Source organism: Schistocerca gregaria, chromosome 4 (genome assembly GCF_023897955.1).
Source record: "Schistocerca gregaria isolate iqSchGreg1 chromosome 4, iqSchGreg1.2, whole genome shotgun sequence".
In the NCBI taxonomy this organism is placed as follows: Eukaryota; Metazoa; Arthropoda; class Insecta; order Orthoptera; family Acrididae; genus Schistocerca; species Schistocerca gregaria.
In genome coordinates, this window is record NC_064923.1 from 165,324,892 (window position 1) to 165,348,132 (window position 23,241).

Below are 23,241 nucleotides of genomic sequence, written 5' to 3' on the forward strand. Positions count from 1 at the left end.
TAGGGAACTCTATCGCCCTTGAAGTGGGAAACCACTCTAAAGGCGGATGAATCAGCAAGGATCAGTACCGTGAAGATGCAGAAAGCAATGGATACCACACAATGTTTATCTAAAGGACATGTGGCCTTTAATTGAAAAATATCTTGACAATCTCTCCACTGGAAAAAGATTCCGGGGTAATTCCTCATTTATATCTACGGGAAGGTTCCAGACAAGGGGGATGTGACCATGAAGACAATAGTCAATAACCAACGAAAAGATAACGTTCTACGAATCGGGGCGTGGAATGTCAGAAGTCTGAACGTGGTAGAGAAGCTAGTAAATCTCAACAGGGAAATGCTACAGCTTAATGTACACTCCTGGAAATGGAAAAAAGAACACATTGACACCGGTGTGTCAGACCCTCCATACTTGCTCCGGACACTGCGAGAGGGCTGCACAAGCAATGATCACACGCACGGCACAGCGGACACACCAGGAACCGCGGTGTTGGCCGTCGAATGGCGCTAGCTACGCAGCATTTGTGCACCGCCGCCGTCAGTGTCAGCCAGTTTGCCGTGGCATACGGAGCTCCATCGCAGTCTTTAACACTGGTAGCATGCTGCGACAGCGTGGACGTGAACCGTATGTGCAGTTGACGGACTTCGAGCGAGGGCGTATAGTGGGCATGCGGGAAGCCGGGTGGACTTACCGCCAAATTGCTCAACACGTGGGGCGTGAGGTCTCCACAGTACATCGATGTTGTCGCCAGTGGTCGGCGGAAGGTGCACGTGCCCCTCGACCTGGGACCGGACTGCAGTGACGCACGGATGCACGCCAAGACCGTAGGATCCTACGCAGTGCCGTAGGGGACCGCACCGCCACTTCCCAGTAAATTAGGGACACTGTTGTTCCTGGGGTATCGGCGAGGACCATTCGCAACCGTCTCCATGAAGCTGGGCTACGGTCCCGCACACCGTTAGGCCGTCTTCCGCTCACGCCCCAACATCGTGCAGCCCGCCTCCAGTGGTGTCGCGACAGGCGTGAATGGAGGGACGAATGGAGACGTGTCGTCTTCAGCGATGAGAGTCGCTTCTGCCTTGGTGCCAATGATGGTCGTATGCGTGTTTGGCGCCGTGCAGGTGAGCGCCACAATCAGGACTGCATACGACCGAGGCACACAGGGCCAACACCAGGCATCATGGTGTGGGGAGCGATCTCCTACACTGGCCGTACACCTCTGGTGATCGTCGAGGGGACGCTGAATAGTGCACAGTACTTCCAAACCGTCATCGAACCCATCGTTCTACCATTCCTAGACCGGCAAGGGCACTTGCTGTTCCAACAGGACAATGCACGTCCGCATGTATCCCGTGCCACCCAACGTGCTCTAGAAGGTGTAAGTCAACTACCCTGGACAGCAAGATATCCGGATCTGTCCCCCATGGAGCATGTTTGGGACTGGATGAAGTGTCGTCTCACGCGGTCTGCACGTCCAGCACGAACGTTGGTCCAACTGAGGCGCCAGGTGGAAATGGCATGGCAAGCCGTTCCACAGGACTACATCCAGCATCTCTACGATCGTCTCCATGGGAGAATAGCAGCCTGCATTGCTGCGAAAGGTGGATATACACTGTACTAGTGCCGACATTGTGAATGCTCTGTTGCCTGTGTCTATGTGCCTGTGGTTCTGCCAGTGTGATCATGTGATGTATCTGACCCCAGGAATGTGTCAATAAAGTTTCCCCTTCCTGGGACAATGAATTCACGGTGTTCTTATTTCAATTTCCAGGAGTGTAGATGTAGTGGGGGTCAGTGAACTAAAATGGAAAGAAGACAAGAATTTCTAAACAGCTAAGTATTTTGTAATATCACCACCTGTGGAATGTAATAAAGGGAATAGGATTCGTTATGAACAGGAAGGTAGGACAGAGATTGAGTTACTGGAAGAGTTCAGTGATTGGATTATTCGCATCAGAATCGATAGCAAACCAACATCGACTACAATACTTCATGTACACATGTCGGCGTCGCAAGCAGAAAATGAAGAGATAGAGAAAGTATATGAGGATATTTAACGGGTAATTCAGTACGTAACAGGAGATTATCTAATAGTCGTGGGGGATGGGAATGCAGTTGTAGCGGAGGGAATAGAAGATGGGGTTTCGGGAGAACATGGGCTTGGTAGTGGAAGCAAGTGACTAATTGTTGTCTGCAACAAATGCCAATTAGTAATAGCGAATACTCTGTTCAAGAATCACAAGAGGATGAGGTACACTTGCAAACTGTCGGGACATAGTGAGTGGAAGATTTCAGTTAGGTTACATCATGGTCAGACAGAGATTCCGAAATCAGATACTGGACTGTAAGGCTTATCAAGGAGCAGATATACATTTACATCACAGTTTAGTAGTGATGAAGAGTAGCCTGAGGTTTAAGAAACTAGTCACTAAGAATCAGTTCGCAAAAACGTAGGATACGGAAGAACTAAGAAATGAAGAGTTACGTTTGAAATTCTCTGAGGCTGTAGACACTCAGATAATGAGTAACTCCGTAGGCACTACAGTTGAAGAGGAATAGATAGCACTAAAGTTGTCATAGAAGTTGAAAGTCAGAGACTGGAATACATCTAGCAAATAATTAAGGATGTAGGGTGCAACTGATACTTTCAGACGAAAACGTTGGAACAGGAGTGGAATTCGTGGCGGTCAGTGCCAAACCAGTTAAGAGACCGATGACTCACAAAAAAAAAGAAGAAACAAAAAAGGTAAGTAGTATAGATTGTCTCAAATGGCCATAGTCAGAAAATCGTCCTGCGCTTGATGAGAATCCATAGTGTTAAAAATGAAATGTGTGAAACCGTGCGAATGACTGCTGAGTATAAAATACAGGATAAGTGAACAGTAGTAGGCACGTACCTCGAACTTCCAGAAGACCTTATAGGCAGGTGGGTTGGCTCGCACGTGGCACTCGAAGTAGACGTCGCTGCCTTCTTCCACGTCGTCCGCGTGCAGTCGAGGACCCAGTCGCAGCTCGGTAGATGGCGCATCTGCATCAAGTACACAAATTATATTGAAATATACACCACACAGTACTGGGAGGTATAATAAAGATCTAATTCCATCCCGAAATCTCTTTCAATGCAAGAGATTGACATCTTAGAGGACCAGATACCGGATGAAGTACAAAAACGGTCCAATCACTGCGAAAAGTTATCCCAGATATTAATCTAAGAAACACTCATTCCGATGGAGCGTACCAATGAGTTGATTGCGAAATCACCGGAAAGTGATCACCAAACTATTGCTCTGCCCTACCTTCCTGTACATAACGAATCCTATTCCCGTTATACGTATTTCTGCAGCTGCTGATATTAACATATACACGCCTGTCCAGAAATCCTTGCATTTTAATCACCACTATCTGCCCGCTGCGATCCAAGCCTGAATGAATGTCTCCACTAGATTTTCCATGCATTGTATTCTCGAACTATGTGTACCTGCGTTGATCCTTCTTGTTTCCTAATGTCATATAGCCACCTACCACTACGTGGTCATCAAATTCATCTTTTACTTCTTCAGAGCAAACCAAAACAGTTCTTGGCGAATATACATTATTTTATCAAAAGTTAGCGGAAAAATATTTAGCCGGCCGGTGTGGGCGAGAGGTTCTAGGCGCTACAGTTTGGAACCGCCCGACCACTATGTTCGCAGGTTCGAATCCTGCCTCGGGCATGGATGTGTGTGAGGTCCTTAGATTAGTTAGGTTTAAGTAGTCCTAAGTACTAGGGGACTAATAACCACAGCAGTGAAGTCCCATAGTGCTCAGAGCCATTGGTTGAAAAATATTGCCGGACGTTAATAGGGGGTCAGTCAACCTTTCGACCTCATGGCGGCTCGAACGTCGCTGGGATCGGTTTCAGTGTGACGTCTGAATGTCGGTGGGGCAATGACAACCTATTATTCATCAAGACTCCAAACTGATGAAGATAATCATGCTGGACACTGGGAACTGAAGCGAAGTTGACTTGTGACACATTCCAAAGGTGTTCTATTGTGTTCAGGTCGTGGAACAGGTAATTTCAGTATTGGTATTGTCCATAGACCATTGCATGACAGATGCTGCGCTTTATAACAGCGGCAACCGTGACTCTGTTCCAAACATCGTCTCCGCCTATTCCTATACTTGGCGCAGTACATAGTGCAGCAGATGTGTTCATATCATTCCTCATTCAGCGCTTATGTAAGCGGAGTAAGGAGACCACACCGTAACCCCGAAAATCACACCACTATCATAACAACTCGTCTGTTCTTCACTGCTGGCATTACATTTGATGGTAGTCAGAGTTCTCAAGGCATTGGCAAAACATAAACCCTTCCAGTGGACTTCAGAGGGCAAACAGTGATTCACCACCCCAGATCGCTTGTTCCCAATCATCTACTACCCAGTGCTGTTGCTCTGTTGCTCCTTGCACCACCGCAAGCGTAGCGTATTTCTGTCTACAGAAATGGGTAGCTAATGAGGAGTAGTTGGACCACTATACCCCATCATTTTTAACTACTTTCCCGAGGACACTCTACTGGCTGGACTGCTGATAGTGCTTTGGACGTCACCAGCGATTCCTTCCTCAGATTACATGCCATTTCTTACAACCGTCGTCCACAACTCTCGACAGTCCCTGTTCATTATTAAGTGAGTCAGCCTGTCTTGGGTTATCTGTGGTTGTTCCTTCACATATTCGCTTCACAGTCACTTCATCAACAGTCGACTACGGCAGATTTAGAAGGATAGAAGTGTCCCTGATGGATTTATTACCCAAGTGACATCCAATGACTAGTCCACATTCGAAGTGACTGAGCTCTCCAGACCAAACTACTCTGCTGCTCTCGCTCCCTTCGGACAACGCAGTCCATCTTTTATGCTGGCACGTCCGCATGTTGTGGCATCTACTTATGAGTTCACTATTTCATAGGGTTGTCTGGATACTTTTGATCGGATTGTCCATCATACATTCGCCTGGCTATTTGTGCTGCCCATGTTCACATTTTATCGTAAAACTGATCAACGATGGCCACGTAACAATTTGTAGTTCTGATAGTTGCGTGTTTTTTAATATTTTTCCCATACTCCTTCATTTTATCCCCATGTTGTCCGGTTCTTTCTTCTGTCCATGTTGCTCCTGATGTCTTTTTTACGGTATTTGTAAGGGCTACTGAATTCTGTAATTTCATTTTTAAAATCTTTTTTTCTTTTAGAATGAGTCCTTTCAGGTTTCTTTCTAGGTCATTTCATATTTATACAGTCCATGGTGCCGTCGATTTTTTCCCCTTAAATATAGAAGTTTTTGTTTCGATTGCCCATGTAGTGTAGTCACTCATTGGGATTATCCAAAAATCAATCTTCGCTTTCGTATTTCTTTGATATAATCGGTATTTTTTCGCATCTCCACGTAGTTTCTTATCTTCCTGTTATTTATATAAACAACTGCCAATATATCACGGTGGTTCTTTGAAAAATTCTGCGCAGTTGTTGAACTTCAACTTAATAATTCTCCACAGAATGTTAACTTCTAAACCGATAATAATATGATTTACTGCATTCAGCAAAGCATCTGAAGCTGTAAACAGACAAATATAGGATAAAATCATTTGAAAACGAGGTGTTAAATCAGTATTAAGAAATATAATTCATGAAATTAGAACAAGTACGATAGGTAAATTAAATTCATAGCATAAGTACATCAGTCATTTAAAATAATAGCTGGTATTAGAGAAGGATGCAGTTTATCAGACTTACTGTTTAGCTGTCTGTCAGAAAAAAATTGTAGGGACATGGAATTTGGAGCTAAAAAGTCAAAACTTGAACCTGGAATTGCGAAAAGGAATTGATCTATAATTAAATGAAACTGCCTGATTTTGACAATGATTCAGCAATACCTCCATTGTATTTTCGTTAACAGTCTTAAGTCTTCTACTGCAGTTTGTTTTTCTACTACAGTTTTTCCATTTCTTGTCCTACTGATTCCATACGTGCATCTCTCAGTTGCTCGTAGAACACTTTCTATTCACGGATAGTTTCTGCATTTAAATTTCAGACTTTACTTCCATACATCTTAAGTGGAAAATACACATATTATAATTTCCCTCTTCACACACAATGTAAGTAAACTCTTTCCAACAATATTTGGTGTACTTCACGTACAGTGTGACCATTTACCTTCTTTTGTTTTCTATCTTTGCTGCCAATCCAGTCCTTGTGTTCACTTACTCTCAGCACAAAAACCGTGATCAGTGGGTTCTGTGGTATTACTTATCACTTTGTAATTTGAATATCAATATAGTTCCACAGTATTTATGCTTAGTATCAAGACAGAGAGATGCATAAGAGTTATTTGCCACCACAGAAGCATCTTCTTCTATATAGACAAGGCCATACTGTAAGATAATCTGTTTCATGAAACTGTATTATAAACAACGATTTTGTAAACATGCAGCCTCACTTCAGCTTGTGTTGATACTTATTCTCCCATAGTAATCAACAGAGTTTCAGTTAGAACAGAAACACCCTCTGACAGGGAAATGATTGTAGATACCGAAAACCACCATGAAATTTTTCACACTGGAAGAAGATGCTGAAATGAAATGCACAGTCGAAATTTCAGCTGCTGAGGCGCCTAGTGCTCGATTCGTCGATTAAGCAGACACAGCAAGAAGGTACAGAAGCGTGGCACGATGTCCAAAGTGCACACATAGCGAAATTATCTCAGATAGTTAATTTATTCAATAACTTGCAGTTCATATTGGCAGCTGAACTGCAGCAGATGTAATTAACGCACAAGTGACTGACGGAGGCACCAAAATCAAGGCAGTGTGCTATGTTACATTACAGGCGACTAACGTCAGTTGGGACTTTAACTTGTTGACATGAAATATTTTTCAAAAATAACAATAGTATAAGTCGTACAATAACTTCTAAATATCGTGCATTTTACTAACAATGAAACAATTCCTTAGTTACTCCAAATAGTTGTCACAACAATTCGAAATGTGTATTCGATGACGAAAAAAACATTTTCCTTACACGTGACACACTTGACGAAAGACAAAATAATGCATTGAGACACTGCACACTAATTACTAGCTTCATTTATATCGAATTGGGATGGGTAATAAATGATCACGGCTGTTATCCTGCTTATGTGCTGACCATCTGGCATACTTGATCAAATTCGTGAAACTTGACGGTGCAAACTGACAGTGCACAATTGACTGAAGTAAAATACTATTACGCTGACATACCTGACATGACAAAGATCTGTCGGAAATTACATTGTATGGTAGTTTCCTGAATAATGCCGCCGAAAAATTTCTTTGTCGATGGTCTTGATTAAACTGTTGGTTCCAGGTGGAGTCCGAATTATACTAACTGCCTTTCTGTCCTACTACTGAAAGAGGTATCGTTATGGCCAGGCTAAGAGTCCTACAATGACAATGGATTCTTTTCTGCAGGCGTTTCGGATATTGCACTGAAAATTATACTCTCCCATTTTTCCATATCTTGCTACGTTGATTACAAGATGTTTGCAACAAAGCACTCCTTTTTCCGGTTTTTGGCCCTCCCTCATTTGCCTTGTGCTTTCTGAAGACAGATAATAAGCTGCGGAATCAGTAATACATGATACTTATCAGTGGCATTGTAGTATACGAACGTGTCATAACATTCATCGACTGCAGAAAGGGCTTATTCTTTTTTCTAGCTCGAAATGATAATGTGTGGTTTGCATGCAGTTCTTGCACGAAACCTGACTGTCTTTATACACAGAATTTTAGGGGATAACAACTAGCTGCTAATTTGTTTACACTATTGCCTACGAATGGCATCTCTTCTAGAAACGTGACTTGTTTTCCCGTGTAATTTTCTGAATCTGTTTAACCAGGCTCATATAGGCTGGAAATCAGTAATCCTCATCTCACTTGCAATTCAGATGGCCCAGTGTCGTAGATTTCCCTCGATAAAAGTGCTCTGACTCTGAAGAGCAGTTTTAAATCTTTGGAATAGTTTTTCTTTCACACCATTGCGAGTTTCATTTGGTGCTGCATGTAAATCTTTCTTCCATTTACATAATTAACGTTCAGATTTTACGAAACGAAATCGGCTTTGCAGATAGCTTAACTTTAAACGTTTTCTCTCTCCTTCGTTTAACCAACCGTTTCTTTGTCCCTGAAAGCTATTACTCTCCATATTTTCTTTAGGATAAGAAGGTACTGAAGTTCTGTTCTGGAATTTATTTAGCACGAAGATCATCGTCCTGACTGCAATTCAGGGAACTGTCAGAGTTAATTCTTCTTTCTTCTAATATTTCCACAATTTCTAAAGGAATTTCGGCATTATCAGAATGAATGTCCAAGAAATTAGCTAATAAATCGCACAGGAGTAATATGTGATTTAAATTGCATACAACGTTCTTTTCGTTCTGGCCTTACGAGGTTGACAAATTTAACTATAAACATATTGCATACCACATTACTGTGAATTTCAGGAATGTCCACGACGACGGAAGCTATTAGCAAGCATATATAGAGAAAATACAAAGAAAATTATTTCAGTTTAACCTTCATTGTTTACTGTTAGCGATATCGGAAAGGCAACTTCAAACACATGTGCATATTAAATGAGTAGCAAATTGGAGCGAATAGTAACTGTGAAGAAATGTTTCAGTGAAACTGTCAATGGAAACTGAAACTCGGTATACAAATTACGATCGCATTGTTCCGGTTTACTGAGTGTCGTCAATCGAGGATAAGAGGTGTCTGCTACACTTCCGGTAGAGGTGTATATTTCTCCAGTTTTTAAAAAAATGCTTGCACTTTGTGTTAGCAGCTAAAATTGTGACATTGTGATGCTTTCTATGTAGCCCTGCTGTATAAAGATTTTCAGGACATGTTTCGAAATTTCGGACTGGACAGTTTCCTTGTGAGACTGTAACCGTTTGAAACAGTAACTGGTTTTCATGGTAATAAGTAGCTACACTTCATTTCATGATGAAACACTGTCTCACTAAATCAGTGTACAGAAATGTTCTCGCATGGTTTAGGTTTATCGTGGAAGAAAAATTGGAAACGGTGGAAAATTCGGTAACAGAACGTCAATACATATACGAAATATAACAGACAGGGTTCGATAATGTAACGGTGTTTCACTCATAAGAATGGAGATAGTTAAGGGGATTTACGAAATATTCAAGTACATCACAGGTATTTCCAATACTCAGATGGTCACACGACATGTAGCAAAACTATAACGTTTTTTGTGCGATGAAACATTCATTAGTTATAAAACTCAGATTAAACGAACCGAGATGGAACTACGAATAAGCGAAATCCTGTATGCGATAGCTCTCACCCCGACGCGCTCCTTGTCAACGTGTTATGTATTCGGATTAGATAACAGTACACGTGACTTTTAAGTAACTTCATGACACATTGCTGGAGAGACATTATCTTTGTCCCAGACATACTCACAGTAAACAGCCAGCCTGACTGAATGCTCCTCGATGCCTCCAAGCACCTGAGGGTTTTCAGCCCGACAAGTGAGCAGCCGCCCATCGTCCGTAGGATCCGGCGTCAACGATAGAGTTGATATGGTCTCGTTGCCGTCCGCAGAAACCTGTGACAGATGAAGCGACCTCTGTGTCAACACTGATAAGCGTTCAAAGAGTTTAAGCTAGGCTTAGGTTAGCGAAGCGTAAGCGATGGCAGATACTCTCATTAACACCTCGTCTTACAAAACCCTCCCCACTTTATCCTTTTGGTTGCTGCTGTGGTCTACAGTCCGAATGACAATTTGATGTAGCTTTTTTTCAACTTTTTCTTATGGGACTTAACTGCTAAGGGCATCAGTCCCTAAGCTTACACACTACTTAACCTAAATTATCCTAAGAACAACACACCCATGCCCGAGGGAGGACTTACACTCGACTTCTCTGCGTAGGAAAGTAAGAGTTCAGTCCAGTCACTCGTAGATGAGGCAGGAATTGAAGTTTATCATTAAAAAAAAGAAACGCTTAACTCCGTTTTCAAATATTTTTTTCGAAATTCAAACTCAGGAATTTGGCCCCAACATAATCCTCGTTCCACTGAAAAGATGAGTGGACTAAGTGTTAATATCAGTGACGCTATGAAACAGGTGAAATGATTAAAAATTAAACAAAGCTCTAGAGCCCGATGGAATTCCTATCAGAATCGATACTGAATTTGCGGCTGAGTTTGCCCCTCTTTGATTTACATCGTAAATCCCTCGAACAAAAAACTGTGCTCTGTACTTGGAAAAAAACACAGGTCACCCACATTTACAAATTTAGAAGACGGATTTAGACGTGAACCGCAAAACTATCGTCCGGTATCTTAGAATCTGGTCTGAGCTTAAACATAACGAGATATCTCAAACAGAGTGACCTCCTCCGAAAACATCGACAATGTGAAATCCAATTCTCACCAGAATTCTTACATGACATATTGAAAGCCTTGGATGAAGGTAGTAAAATAGATTTAGTATTTCTTGATTTCCGAAACGCATTTACTCCGTATCATATTTATGCTTATTATCAGAAGTACGGTCGTATGTGGTATCGAGCGAAATTCGTGTCTGGATTGACGATTCTTTGGTAGGGAATACACAGGTAATTATCTTGGTTGACAGACATCAGCAGGAGTCTTTGGGTGTTCTCCAGAGACGTTTGTTCCCACATTTGCTGTTCGTAGTGTACGAGAATCATATTCGTATTTCCGAATATTGCTCAACTTTGGTTACTCGTACACGGCCGGGACTTGTATCCGGATCTTTCGCATGACACGAGTGGTCACCTTGACGACCCAAGCCAGCCGAGCCACTCTCCGGGCTGACTAAAATTGACGTATGTAGCCGCTTTCGTCTACATCCTGTACTTGTAAAGGTTCTGTGAGTCCCGTATAGGAAGAGACGTATGAATAAAGCCGAAGCCCTGTTATTAGGTATGAAATACTGCAGTGCCTGTGTTGTTCTAGCGTACTTTGCAATGTCCTGCAGACATGCGTATATGTATACCCATGTGTATTTTAATGACCTTGGAGTAATATTAATAGTAACCTCGGACCTCTTGCAGATGAAGCAGCTATATGTAGTCAAGTACTGTCTGAATAAAAGATGTATAGTTATTCAGTCGATCTTGAGAAGATATAAAAGTGTTTGGAAAGACTTGTAACTTATTGTATGGGTTCAGAAATTAGAAAATGAGCACTTAACAAAAAGAAAGACCGTAGAATCTCTTGGCTACAATGTCGATGACTCAAAATTAGTATCCGTTAACGCATACTAATACGTTTCTCTGTTTCACAGAGGAAGACTGCACTGTACTTCCCTCTCGAGATTTCCACACAGATGACAAAATGGTAGATATCGAAATATATGAAAGAGGGATAGAAAAACAATTAAAATCGCTCAAAAGAAGAAAGGCCGCTGGACGTGATGGGATACCAGTTCGATTTTACACAGAGTACGCGAAGGAACTTGCCCCCCTTCTTGCAGGGGTGTACCGTACGTCTCTAGAAGAGCGTAGCGTTCCAAAGGATTGGAAAAGGGCACTGGTCATCCCCGTTTTCAAGAAGGGACGTCGAACAGATGTGGTGAACTATAGACCAATATCTCTAACGTCTATCAGTTGTAGAATTTTGGAAGACGTATTATGTTCGAGTATAATGACGTATCTGGAGACTAGAAATCTACTCTGTAGGAGTCATCATGGGTTTCGAAAAAGACGGTCGTGTGAAACACAGCTCGCGCTACTTGTAGACGAGACTCAGATGGCCGTAGACAGGGCTTCACAGGTAGATGCCGTGTTTCTTGACTTCCGCAAGGCGTTCGATACAGTTCCGCACAGTCGTTTAATGAACAAAGGAAGAGCATATGGAATATCAGACCAATTGTGTGATTGGATTGAAGACTTCCTAGATAACGGAAAGAACGGAAAGCAGCATGTCATTCGCAATGGAGAGAAGTCTTCCGGAGTAAGAGTGATTTCAGGTGTGCCGCAGGGGAGTGTCGTAGGACCGTTGCTATTCACAATATACATAAATGACCTTGTGGATAACATCGGAAGTTCACTGAGGCTTTTTGCGGATGATGCTGTGGTATATCGAGAGGTTGTAACAATGGAAAATTGTACTATAATGCAGGAGGATCTGCAGCGAATGGACGTATAGTGCAGGGAATGGCAATTGAATCTCAGTGTAGACAAGTATAATGTCCTGTGAATAAATAGAAAGAAAGATCCCTTATCATTTAGCTACAATATAGCAGGTCAGCAACTGGAAGCAGTTAATTCCATAAATTATCTGGAAGTAAGCATTAGGAGTGATTTAAAATGGAATGAACATATAAAGTTGATAGTCGGTAGAGCAGCTGCCAGACTGAGATTCATTGGAAGAATCCTAAGAAAATGCAATCCGGAAAAAAAGGAAGTAGGTTACAGTACGCTTGTTCGCCCGCTGCTTGAAATCTGCTCAGCAGTGTGGGATCCTTGCCAGACAGGGATGATAGAAGAGATTGAGAAGATCCAACGGAGAGCAGCGCGCTTCGTTACAGGATCATTTAGTAATCGCGAAAGCGTTACGGAGATGATAGAGAAACTCCAGTGGAAGACTCTGCAGGAGGGACGGTCAGTAGCTCGGTACGGGCTTTTGTTGAAGTTTCGAGAACATACCTTCACCGAAGAGTCAAGCAGTATATTGCTCCCTCCCACGTACACTCATGGATATTGAAATAAGAACACCGTGAATTCATTGTCCCAGGAAGGGGAAACATTATTGACACATTCCTGGGGTCAGATACATCACATGATCACACTGACAGAACCACAGGCACATAGACACAGGCAACAGAGCATGCACAATTTCGGCACTAGTACAGTGTATATCCACCTTTCGTAGCAATGTAGGCTGCTATTCTCCCATGGAGACGATCGTAGAGATGCTGGATGTAGTCCTGTGGAACGGCTTGCCATGCCATTTCCACCGGGCGCCTCAGTTGGACCAGCGTTCGTGCTGGACGTGCAGACCGCGTGAGACGACGCTTCATCCAGTCCCAAACTTGCTCAATGGGGGACAGATCCGGAGATCTTGCTGGCCAGGGTAGTTGACTTACACATTCTAGAGCACGTTGGGTGGCACGGGATACATGCGGACGTGCATTGTCATGTTGGAAAAGCAAGTTCCCTTGCCGGTCTAGGAATGGTAGAACGATGGAAGCGACTCTCATCGCTGAAGACGACACGTCTCCATTCGTCCCTCCATTCACGCCTGTCGCGACACCACTGGAGGCGGGCTGCACGATGTTGGGGCGTGAGCGGAAGACGGCCTAACGGTGTGCGGGACCGTAGCCCAGCTTCATGGAGACGGTTGCGAATGGTCCTCGCCAATATCCCAGGAGCAACAGTGTCCCTAATTTGCTGGGAAGTGGCGGTGCGATCCCCTGCGGCACTGCGTAGGATCCTACGGTCTTGGCGTGCATCCGTGCGTCGCTGCGGTCCGGTCCCAGGTTGACGGGCACGTGCACCTTCCTCCAACCACTGGCGACAACATCGATGTACTGTGGAGACCTCACGCCCCACGTGTTGAGCAATTCGGCGGTACGTCCACCCGGCCTCCCGCATGCCCACTATACGCCCTCGCTCAAAGTCTGTCAACTGCACATACGGTTCACGTCCACGCTGTCGCGGCATGCAACCAATGTTGAAGACTGCGATGGAGCTCCGTATGCCACGGCAAACTGGCTGACACTGACGGCGGCGGTGCACAAATGCTGCGCAGCTAGCGCCATTCGATGGCCAACACCGTGGTTCCTGGTGTGTCCGCTGTGCCGTGCGTGTGATCATTGCTTGTACAGCCCTCTCGCAGTGTCCGGAGCAAGTATGGTGAGTCTGACACACCGGTGTCAATGTGTTCTTTTTTCCATTTCCAGGAGTGTATATCTCGCGAAGAGACCATGATGATAAAATCAGAGAGACCAGAGTCCACACATAGGCATATCGACAATCCTTCTTTCCACGAACAACAAGAAATTGGAATAGATGGAAGAACCGAGATACTGAAGCTACTCTCCGCCACACACCGTCAGGTGAGTTGCGGAGTATGGATGTATATGTAGAATGAACAGGTAGGTTCAGTTGTAAGTAAAGCATGTAGTGAACTTTGCTTTATTGGTAGAGTATTGGGGAAAACTTTCCTCCGACCCGTCTTACAATATTGCTGATTTGTGTGGGACCTATACTACCAGTAACAGTGTGCCTAGGGATGATTAGTAGTGTGGAAATCTGACGTATAGACGTGTGACACAAGTGACACCCAATCACCTGACCAAATTCGAAGTACGTGAGTTCCGCGGAGCGCCCAATTCTGTTCTCTAATGACTAATGAGGTCGCTGATGTGGAGTACCTGGCATTGGGTGGCAGCACAATGCACGTAATATAAAAAACGTATGTTTTTGGGTGTGTCCGGAGAGTTTTGATCACACAGTGTATTAAACAAAGGGAGCTTGGCACATGGGCCATCGCTGTGCATTGTATATAAGACGAACACAAAATAATGTTTGAGAACACGCGGTTCTTGGCTCATACGTCAACATAGTTGGATCCCGTTACAAAAGTCGCGGCTGATTTTATAAGGAATAGCAGTTATTATAACAGATATCAGGATTACACAAACAACAAGATGTATGCGGCGGGTTTTGGAAGTCGAAAGAAAGCAACGACGAATGCTCTACGCTAGTAAGGAGGCGGGAGCGTTCGTTTCAAAGGTGTCGCTGGCCCCTCACCCCACCTGACCTTACTCGGTCCTGCGGCGGTCCGGTGCTGCTATTAGCTGCCCAATCATCTTCTGCGCCCGCGTAGTTTCCGCCCAGCTGTGACTGATGCCAGAGGCCGCAATTGTAGCGACACGGCTTGAAGACAGAGGAGATTTTATTGAAAACAACCAATCATTGCATACTGGATATGTTTTAGGAATATGCTCGGAGCAAACGGAGGGAGCACGCAATCCATTTCCTGTGGATGCATTCCATATCTGGTGTCCTCTACAACGAGGAAGTTCTAATAGTTAAGCAAGCTCCGACTATAGGTTATGACACTGATTCGAAATTGCTGTATACAAACTATTTACGCGAGGTCAAGGGCCATCTAGAACATCTGTGGCAAGAGATGTGGAACGTGTCCCATTCGGTGTTAAAACCTCGAAATTTTACAAAGACGATGTTTACAATGACATTTTTGAGCCGATCAACTACTTCCACCATCATTCGACTCTATTTCAACTACTCCTCTTTTCCTCTACGTGTACAATGAATCAATATTTAGAATTGTCGTTCCTGTGAGTGTGATTCTGAGTCTGAAGCTATTTTAAACCTGATCTTGTTTATGTGAACCAAACTCGACGGTTGGATCTGTTTAACTGCGTTACTGGGAATACGATACCAGTCCCTACATCTATTTCGCTTACCAAAGACATTCGTCTCCGTAAAGTGATTGTTAATTTCATTAAGAATACTGGGAAATAACTGTAGGCTTTAATGGTATGTATATTTTATACTTATGGCTCGCTTATGATAAAATTTCAGGAATGGTGTGAGCTAATAAGTCAGAACTGTCGGATTTACTTCTAAATGTATTTGTTAACGACGTTTGGCGGACAAAATGGTGACAGGTTGACGTTTTATTCTGTAAATTTCATTTTGCGTTCTTTCATACAATTCAGTGTAATCGTGTGATTTAGATGGCTAGATAGAGAACACACTCAGGACAACAAATAAATAACTAAATAAGTAACTAATATAATCTGGCTCATTTGCATGCTGTGACTTTTGCTTTGTCAAGACCTGTACTCACACTCTGTCTTTGACACTATATTCGAAGGTGAAAGTAATGATAAATAGGGCAAATTAGAACAGAGAGAAACTTTACATCGGAATTGGTAATCACCAAGCAGATGAAGTTAAACAGCTCTGCTAGGTAGGCAGCAAAATAACCCATGACGGACCGATCAAGGACGACACGAAAAGCAGATTGTCACTGGCAAGAAGGGCATTCCTGGCCAAGAGAAGTGTACTACTATCAAACATAGCCCTTAAATTGAGGAAGTAATTTCTGAGAGTTTACTTTTGGAGCACAGAATTGTATGGTAGTGAAACATGGATTGTGGAAAAACCGGAAAAGAAGAGAATCGAAGCATTCGAGATGTCACGCCACAGACGAACTTCGAAAATTCGTTAGATTGGTGAAGTAAGGAATGAGGAGTTCTCCGCAGTAGCGGCGTGGGAAGGAATATGTGGAAAACACTGACAAGCGGAAGGGACATGATGACAGGGCATCTGTAAGACGCCTGGGAATAACTTTCATGGTAGTTGGTGAAGCTGTTGAGGGTAAAAACTGTAGAGGATGACAGAGATTGAAACATATACAGCAAATAATTGAGAAATCAGGTTCGCAAGCGTTACTCTGAAATAAATACGTTGGGACAGGAGACGTATTCCTAGAGGGCTGCATCAGACCAGTCAGATTACTGTTGACCCACAAAAAACTGATTTATTGTACTTGACTTGGAAGGGCAGTTGAACGGAATGCACAGTGTCTTTAAAGAAGGATGTAAGATGAACATCAACAAAAGCAAAACGAGGATAATGGAATGTTGTCGAATTAAGTCGGGAGATGCTGAGGGAATTAGATTAGGAAACGAGACACTTAAAGCAGTAAAGGAGTTTTGCTATTTGGGAAGCAAAATAACTGATAATTGTCGAAGTAGAGAGGATATAAAATGTAGACTGGCAATGGGAAGGAAAGCGTTTCTGGAGAAGAGAGATTTGTTAACATAGATTTATGTGTCAGGAAGTGGTTTTTGAAGGTATTTGTACGGAGTGTAGCCATGCATGGAAGTGAAACATGGACGATAAATAGTTTTGACAAGAAAACAGAGGCTTTCGAAATGTGGTGCTACAGAAGAATGCTGAAGAATTGATGGGTAGATCACATAACTAAAGCGGAGGTATTGAGCAGAATTGGGGAGAAGAGGAGTTTGTGGCACAACTTGACTAGAAGCAGGGACCGGTTGGTAGAACATGTTCTGAGGCATCAAGGCATCATAAATTTGGTATTGGAGGGCAGCGTGGAGAGTAAAAATCGTAGAGGGAGACCAAGAGATGAATACACTAAGCAGATTCGGAAGGATGTAGGTTGCAGTAAGTACTGGGAGATGAAGGATAGAGTAGCATGGAGAGCCGTATCAAACCAGTCTCAGGACTGAAGACCACAACAACAACAACAACAACAACTTAAAACTTGATCTCATACTTCTTAATAAATAGATTATAGTAGCTTCTAAAATTTGGTAAACACGTCAATAATTGTATGAAATATCGGAAATGCTGTTCTCCCTGGAAGTCACTAGATTGTGAACCTAAAACTGGGATTTAGTGACAGGGTGATCGATTTAGCAATTTAGTAATTAGATTAAGTCATCGGCGTAGGCGAAGTTCCTAAAATTTTTCAATTTCCTCCACTCCTTACGAGTAAAGACAATATGACCATTGAGGGGGTACACACCCGTCCCAATCCCTTCCCTTCCATGCTCTTCAACTGTTACAACAGCAGCCTGGTTTCTGTGCGAGCTGCAGGTGACTTCGCGCTCTGAGACTGCGTGCGGCCACTCACCTTGTCAGTGCTGGCGGGCAGCCGCGTGTTGTCCAGCCACCAGGAGACGACCGCCGGCGGCCGCGACCCCACTGTGCGGCAGGCGATCTCGTAGCGCCGGCCGGCCGTCAGCGGCTGCTCGCTGCTCAGGATGGTCGTGGACAGCGGCCTGACTGCAACAGCGCACCCGCCCGTCAGCCGCTGCACTAGCCACTTCTCGAGTTGGCGGACGTAGAGCTAACTGCCGTGTTACTCATTGCCTTACAGCACAGATACATTAGCTGGGTTATCTGGCGTTGCCAGTGTATTTATATATTCCAGTCTTGTATTAGTCCATCTCCGCCTCACTCTTCTGTACATCTCCAACTCCCAACTATGCTCTGTCCAACTCCTCACGCCACTTTTGTCCATCTCCTCTTCCTTCTATCTTCTCCTTCACCCTCATCATCTCTCTACCCAACTCCTTCTTCTTCCTCTCTCTGCCTCTCCTGCTCACCCGTCCCTCTCATCCCTCTCATACCATCACATCCCCCACCTTCTCTGTCCATCTCCTCCCTCTTCTTTATATACCCTCCCTCTCTATCTCCTTCTCTTTCCCCTCTCTTCCTCCTCCCCATTTCCTCGTCACCCGTAATCTCCGCCTCACACCCCCCCCTCCCCCCGTCTGATTACCTACTCCTCTCCAATTCTCAGTCCATGTCTTGTATCCCCTCTCTAGCCATCCATTGCTCATCGCCCCTCTCACCAGACACGCCCTTCTTTCCCCTTCTGTGCCCATGACATTGGTATCACCGCCTTCAGAGTAGGGTACTGGTGTTTCTTGGCACAACAATTATTCTTGCCAAGTAGTAAGACAAGTTCCACATTTCGTTGTTATCCATCCAGTGTCTTAGGAGGTAATGTTGAACACATGCTTACGTGACACGTAATCGACATATGTGAGCTGATTCCCTGCTGTGCTATATTAGATTAGTACTTGTTCCATAGATCATGAATACGACACTTCGTAATAATGTGGAACGCGTCAAGTAAATAAAAGGTGTCTATACAAGACATTACATTAGAAAAAATATTACATGACACTCAATATTTTAGATTTTTGGTGGGGATTGTGAAATTGCCTGCTTACTCTATCCAAAAATTCATCTAATGAGTAGAAGGAGTTGCCATTAAGAAATTCTTTTAATTTCCTTTTAAATGCTATATATATATCTGTCAGATTTTTGATGCTATTAGGTAAGTGACCAAAGACTTTTGTGGCAGCATAATTTACCCCCTTCTCAGCCAAAGTTAGATTTAACCTTGAGTAGTCTTGTAGCCATGTACACTGCTTTTACTTTTGAATTCATACGGATTGTTAATAACAAATTTCATAAGTGAATATATTAGCTCTTTAAATAAGTGTCTGCAGGATGATATTGGATGAGCTCCAGCAATTATTCTGGTTACACGCTTTTGTGCAATGAGTACTCTTTTACTCAATGATGAGTGCTACGCCTAAAGACTGCATAGTGCATGTTATACCTATTTGTGGTATTCAGCTTGTGACTTGATCTTAAGTCCCAAAACACGAAGACAAAATTATTGGCTTGGTGCAGGATCACTATCGCAATCTGTCTGACATAACGAACAGCAAAAATAACAAACAAATTAGACTCAATACATTTAAAAGTATTCCAGGTCTATTAAATACATGAAATAAACAGGAACAGATCGTTTTAGAACATTTTTACGTCAACCTTCCTGCTCCACGTCCTCGCCCCTAACGTTTGTGGCGACTCGTACAGCCACAATATTTTTTTATACATACAACGACCTGCACGTAACAAATTCGCTTGAAACTGCGCCGCCTGTTGCTGTTATGATTCGATGTCACCACACTTCCATTCCGACCGCTCTGGGATGTAGGTGATTCTTAACCCTATTGTCCTTCTTTCCAGATAGCAACCAGTATGTCGCTGATTCTTTAAAGAGTCTAAGTCCTGTAGAAACAATCTTCAAAACTTCGGTTACTTTACAAATGAATAAATTTTTAAAATATTTTATGTTAAACATGTAATAGAGAAATTTTTTAGAAGAGTTTTCAAATTACGTACAAACCTTGTCGGAAGTCGCGAAGTTATCACATAATCCAGCACTGGCTGACGCAGTGTTGATAATCTGTGCTCCATTATGAGAAAACAAATTTTTCAGAAATATCAGTGTTCATGAAGTTATATGTCCTGGATTATGTATCGTACGATGATTTGGTTTGGAGGCACATTTTGTCGAATCTGTGTTGCTAACAGATTTTCTAGTAATGAAGTAATAGATTAAAACGTCATTCCTGTTGTGGTGCTTTTACTGAATGAACAGAGAAAATAGACTTGTGGAGCATGCTAGCGAGAGAGAGTTTCGAAAAAGGTTTGAAATTATAAGTAAAATTTGTTGGAAGCCTCTAGACGCTGTCATTCTCAAACACTGGACGAATAAACCTTGCATGTTTACGCTACTTTATCATCTGAACCCGTACTGCCGTTGACGGGTAGTCGTTCTTACATCCCACAGTGATTCTTGCCAGATGATAAGTGGTATGTGTACCACGTTTGAATGAACTCGATAGAGTAGTTTAGGTGCAGATGATAAATATACGCAATGGAGAATTTATATACACCGCACAATCCGCCATCTGTGACGAGGCAAGGTTCTAAGCCATTATCTAAGTTACAAGATGGAGGGGAATCACCCGAGCTTCTGTCATTCGGCACAATACTAACTGTAGCGGACGTTACAGTGTTTCCCATTTGTAACTTAAATGAAGCACTGAGCTTAACTGATGGATTTATATTAGTGCTACCCATGTAGTAGTACATTTAACATAATTGCTCCGAAACTCCCAGAGTTAATGGGAAGGTTTTCATTTACACTGCCGCTCTCCAACCTTGTACAAGGCAGGAAACATCTGGAATTCTAAAGTTTCAGAGCAAAGCTACCTCTCTTGCATTACGGCGATGTCGGCGCGAGGCGTGCGCGAAGAATAACAGTTCACCACCGATAGCAAATCAGGTAGAAAGGCAACATCGGCGCTTCCGGCAAGCCAGGCAGCGCATCTTATGAGATATGCAGTAGGGCAGCGCAGCTGGACAGGATCACACCACCTTGGTCACACGATGAAAGAAACGCTTTCGCTAAGGCAACGACGCATACCAAGAGCTTTTTACGAAGCAGCCACATACTATAATAAAGTTATTAGGCAAGCACGGTAGATTCAAATGGTTCAAATTGCTCTTAGCACTATGGGACTTAAGATATGAGGTCATCAGTCCTCTAGACTTGGAACTCCTCATACCTAACTAACCTAAGTACATCACACATGTCCATGCCCGAGGCAGGATTCGGACCCGCGTCCGTAGCAACAGCGTGGTTCCGGACTGAAGCGCCTAGAACCGCTCGGTCACAGGAGCCAGCAAGCACGGTAGAGTGAGAGACGCTGATACCTACGTCATCAAATGGCCTACGCGGTCTTGACAAGTGACGTCAAGTAAACGTTAGCCACTAGATCGCTTCACAAATTCCCCAGCATTTTATCTCGTGAGACAGTCGGCCAGGCGGGTACGACTAGTGCCGGAGACACAGCGGGTGCTAAAATGCCGTTTGGTTGAAACTGATCATGTAGTTTAGGAGCAAATGTTGAAAATATACGATAGAGATACACTCCACGCAATCCGCTGTCTGTGCGGTGTCAAGGTCTGAAACCAACATGTAAGTTACGAGACGAACGGCTAACAGCCGAGTTTCTGTCATTACGCACAATGCAAACTGAAACCTATGTTAGAATGTTTCCCATTTGTATCTCAGATCAAGCACTGATTTTAAAAACTGATGGACATGAAGTAGTAAATATAATTTCTCCGAAATTCCCGATATATATGCGACGATTTTCGTTTATACGTTGAACTGATAATACGGTGACGAACGCTTTGGTAAACCGTACTCACATTCATTTCGTATTTTTATATGCAACTGAGATTTATTTCAGCAATAAATTCTTGTATTTGCTGCAATGAAAGTGATTTAGTTCAATGTTTCTTTAGAAGTCGAACACAATACATTAGTTTGGCTGGAAGCATTTAGTTTTCTGGTGATTTCTCAACAATACATATGAAATGTTTTATTGTGTTTTTGTAGGAAATTACATTCGTTTCTACCCATAATGTCCGCTTTTCACCCAAAATAAGTGTTTCGGCTTTTCAGGTTTTACTTGTATCATTACAGTCACGGCACAGAAATTCAGCGAGATAAGAAGTGAAATGTATTTCGAAACGATAACACAGAAAACTCCTGTAGTGAGTTATACATTACACCGTGTTGCGTCAAAATCCTTGTCATTCCTACAGATTTATTCTCGAAGAGCAACGTATTTTTACGGGCTCGGTGTATAATGACAGTTATTATTCAATTCATAATATTTGGACAAAAAGAAAATGATCGCATCGTATTATTGTAGTTCTACCTCCTAGAGCAAGTCTTTCTTTGGCGAATCGCGCCACGAGGAAAATAAGATGCAGTGATAAGAGCCACACAAAAACATCCATTCCCTAAGCAAGAGCAACTTCGACTAGGCCGGGAATCGAACCTAGGACCACAGGATCTTGTAACAGGAATGCTTAACACTTGAACGAAGAGATGCGAACATTTAGGTATCTACACTATCAAATAGAAAACGTTTCGCATCTGCTTGCTAACAGTATCATTCCTGAGCTTCAATCTGTAAAATCACCATCTTAATCCTGATAACCGTGGTCACGGTTTCTTTCAAGCAGCTTTACACATGGAACGAAATACTCCTTCCTCTTACGTACCTTGCGGTACAACCAAACGCTCTCCAGGATTTCGCCGTTGTAATAAAGAAACATTCTCAGAAAAATTTCAGAAATCATTGTTTCACGAAAGATTTAACAGTGATGGACGTAAAGTATTAAAATTGAATAAATAAGCCGTCGCCTCCGCGGCATTCCGTCTTCTACCGCGATGTCGTTGGTGTGTCTTGCTGGAGAGTACCTTTCAACATCAATACAACCGTCTCTTCTACGACTACTTTCAACGATTATAGACAGATTCCAAGGGAAGTAGTCTACACATAACACTCTTCAAATCATGTCTGTTATTACGTTTCGTTATTTTGAATAGATTACGGTAGGTTTTGTTCTGGGGTATTATGTATGGAATTTTTGTATGACTTTTCGAATCCATTCCTACGCGATTTGGCGGAGGGTATAGTACACTGCTGGTCAAAATTAAAAGATGGATAGCATGTAACCTAACAACGCGGGAAATACTGGAGGCAAATAAATGAAAATAAGTACGGATATAATTTATTGTTCGACAGTCATTTCTAAATAACAACAGTTCAAATGCGATTGATGAGCGTGAGTAATGTCCAAGATTCCAATGTGTTAAAATTCACAAGTCACAAAGTGGCTGTCAGAAAGTAGCTAGTATCGTGTGTGGTCGCATCGGAAAGACACACAGCATGCTTAGCGAGTAGCCATATGAGTAACAAGCGAGTTCAGAA

At 43.0% G+C, this 23,241-nt stretch overlaps 1 protein-coding gene across 2 annotated transcripts in view; it reads right to left on the reverse strand.

Annotated features, from left to right (window-relative positions):
• Nucleotides 1-23,241, reverse strand: part of LOC126266964 (synaptogenesis protein syg-2-like) — a 410,598-nt gene that overhangs the window by 84,311 nt on the left and 303,046 nt on the right. For both annotated transcript variants that reach the window (XM_049971690.1, XM_049971691.1), the window contains exons 6-8: nt 17,709-17,860; nt 9,501-9,645; nt 2,898-3,028 (exon numbers count right to left, since the gene is read on the reverse strand). In XM_049971690.1, the coding sequence (XP_049827647.1) occupies nt 2,898-3,028; nt 9,501-9,645; nt 17,709-17,860 (428 nt within the window). The remainder of the gene's footprint in view (nt 1-2,897; nt 3,029-9,500; nt 9,646-17,708; nt 17,861-23,241) is intronic.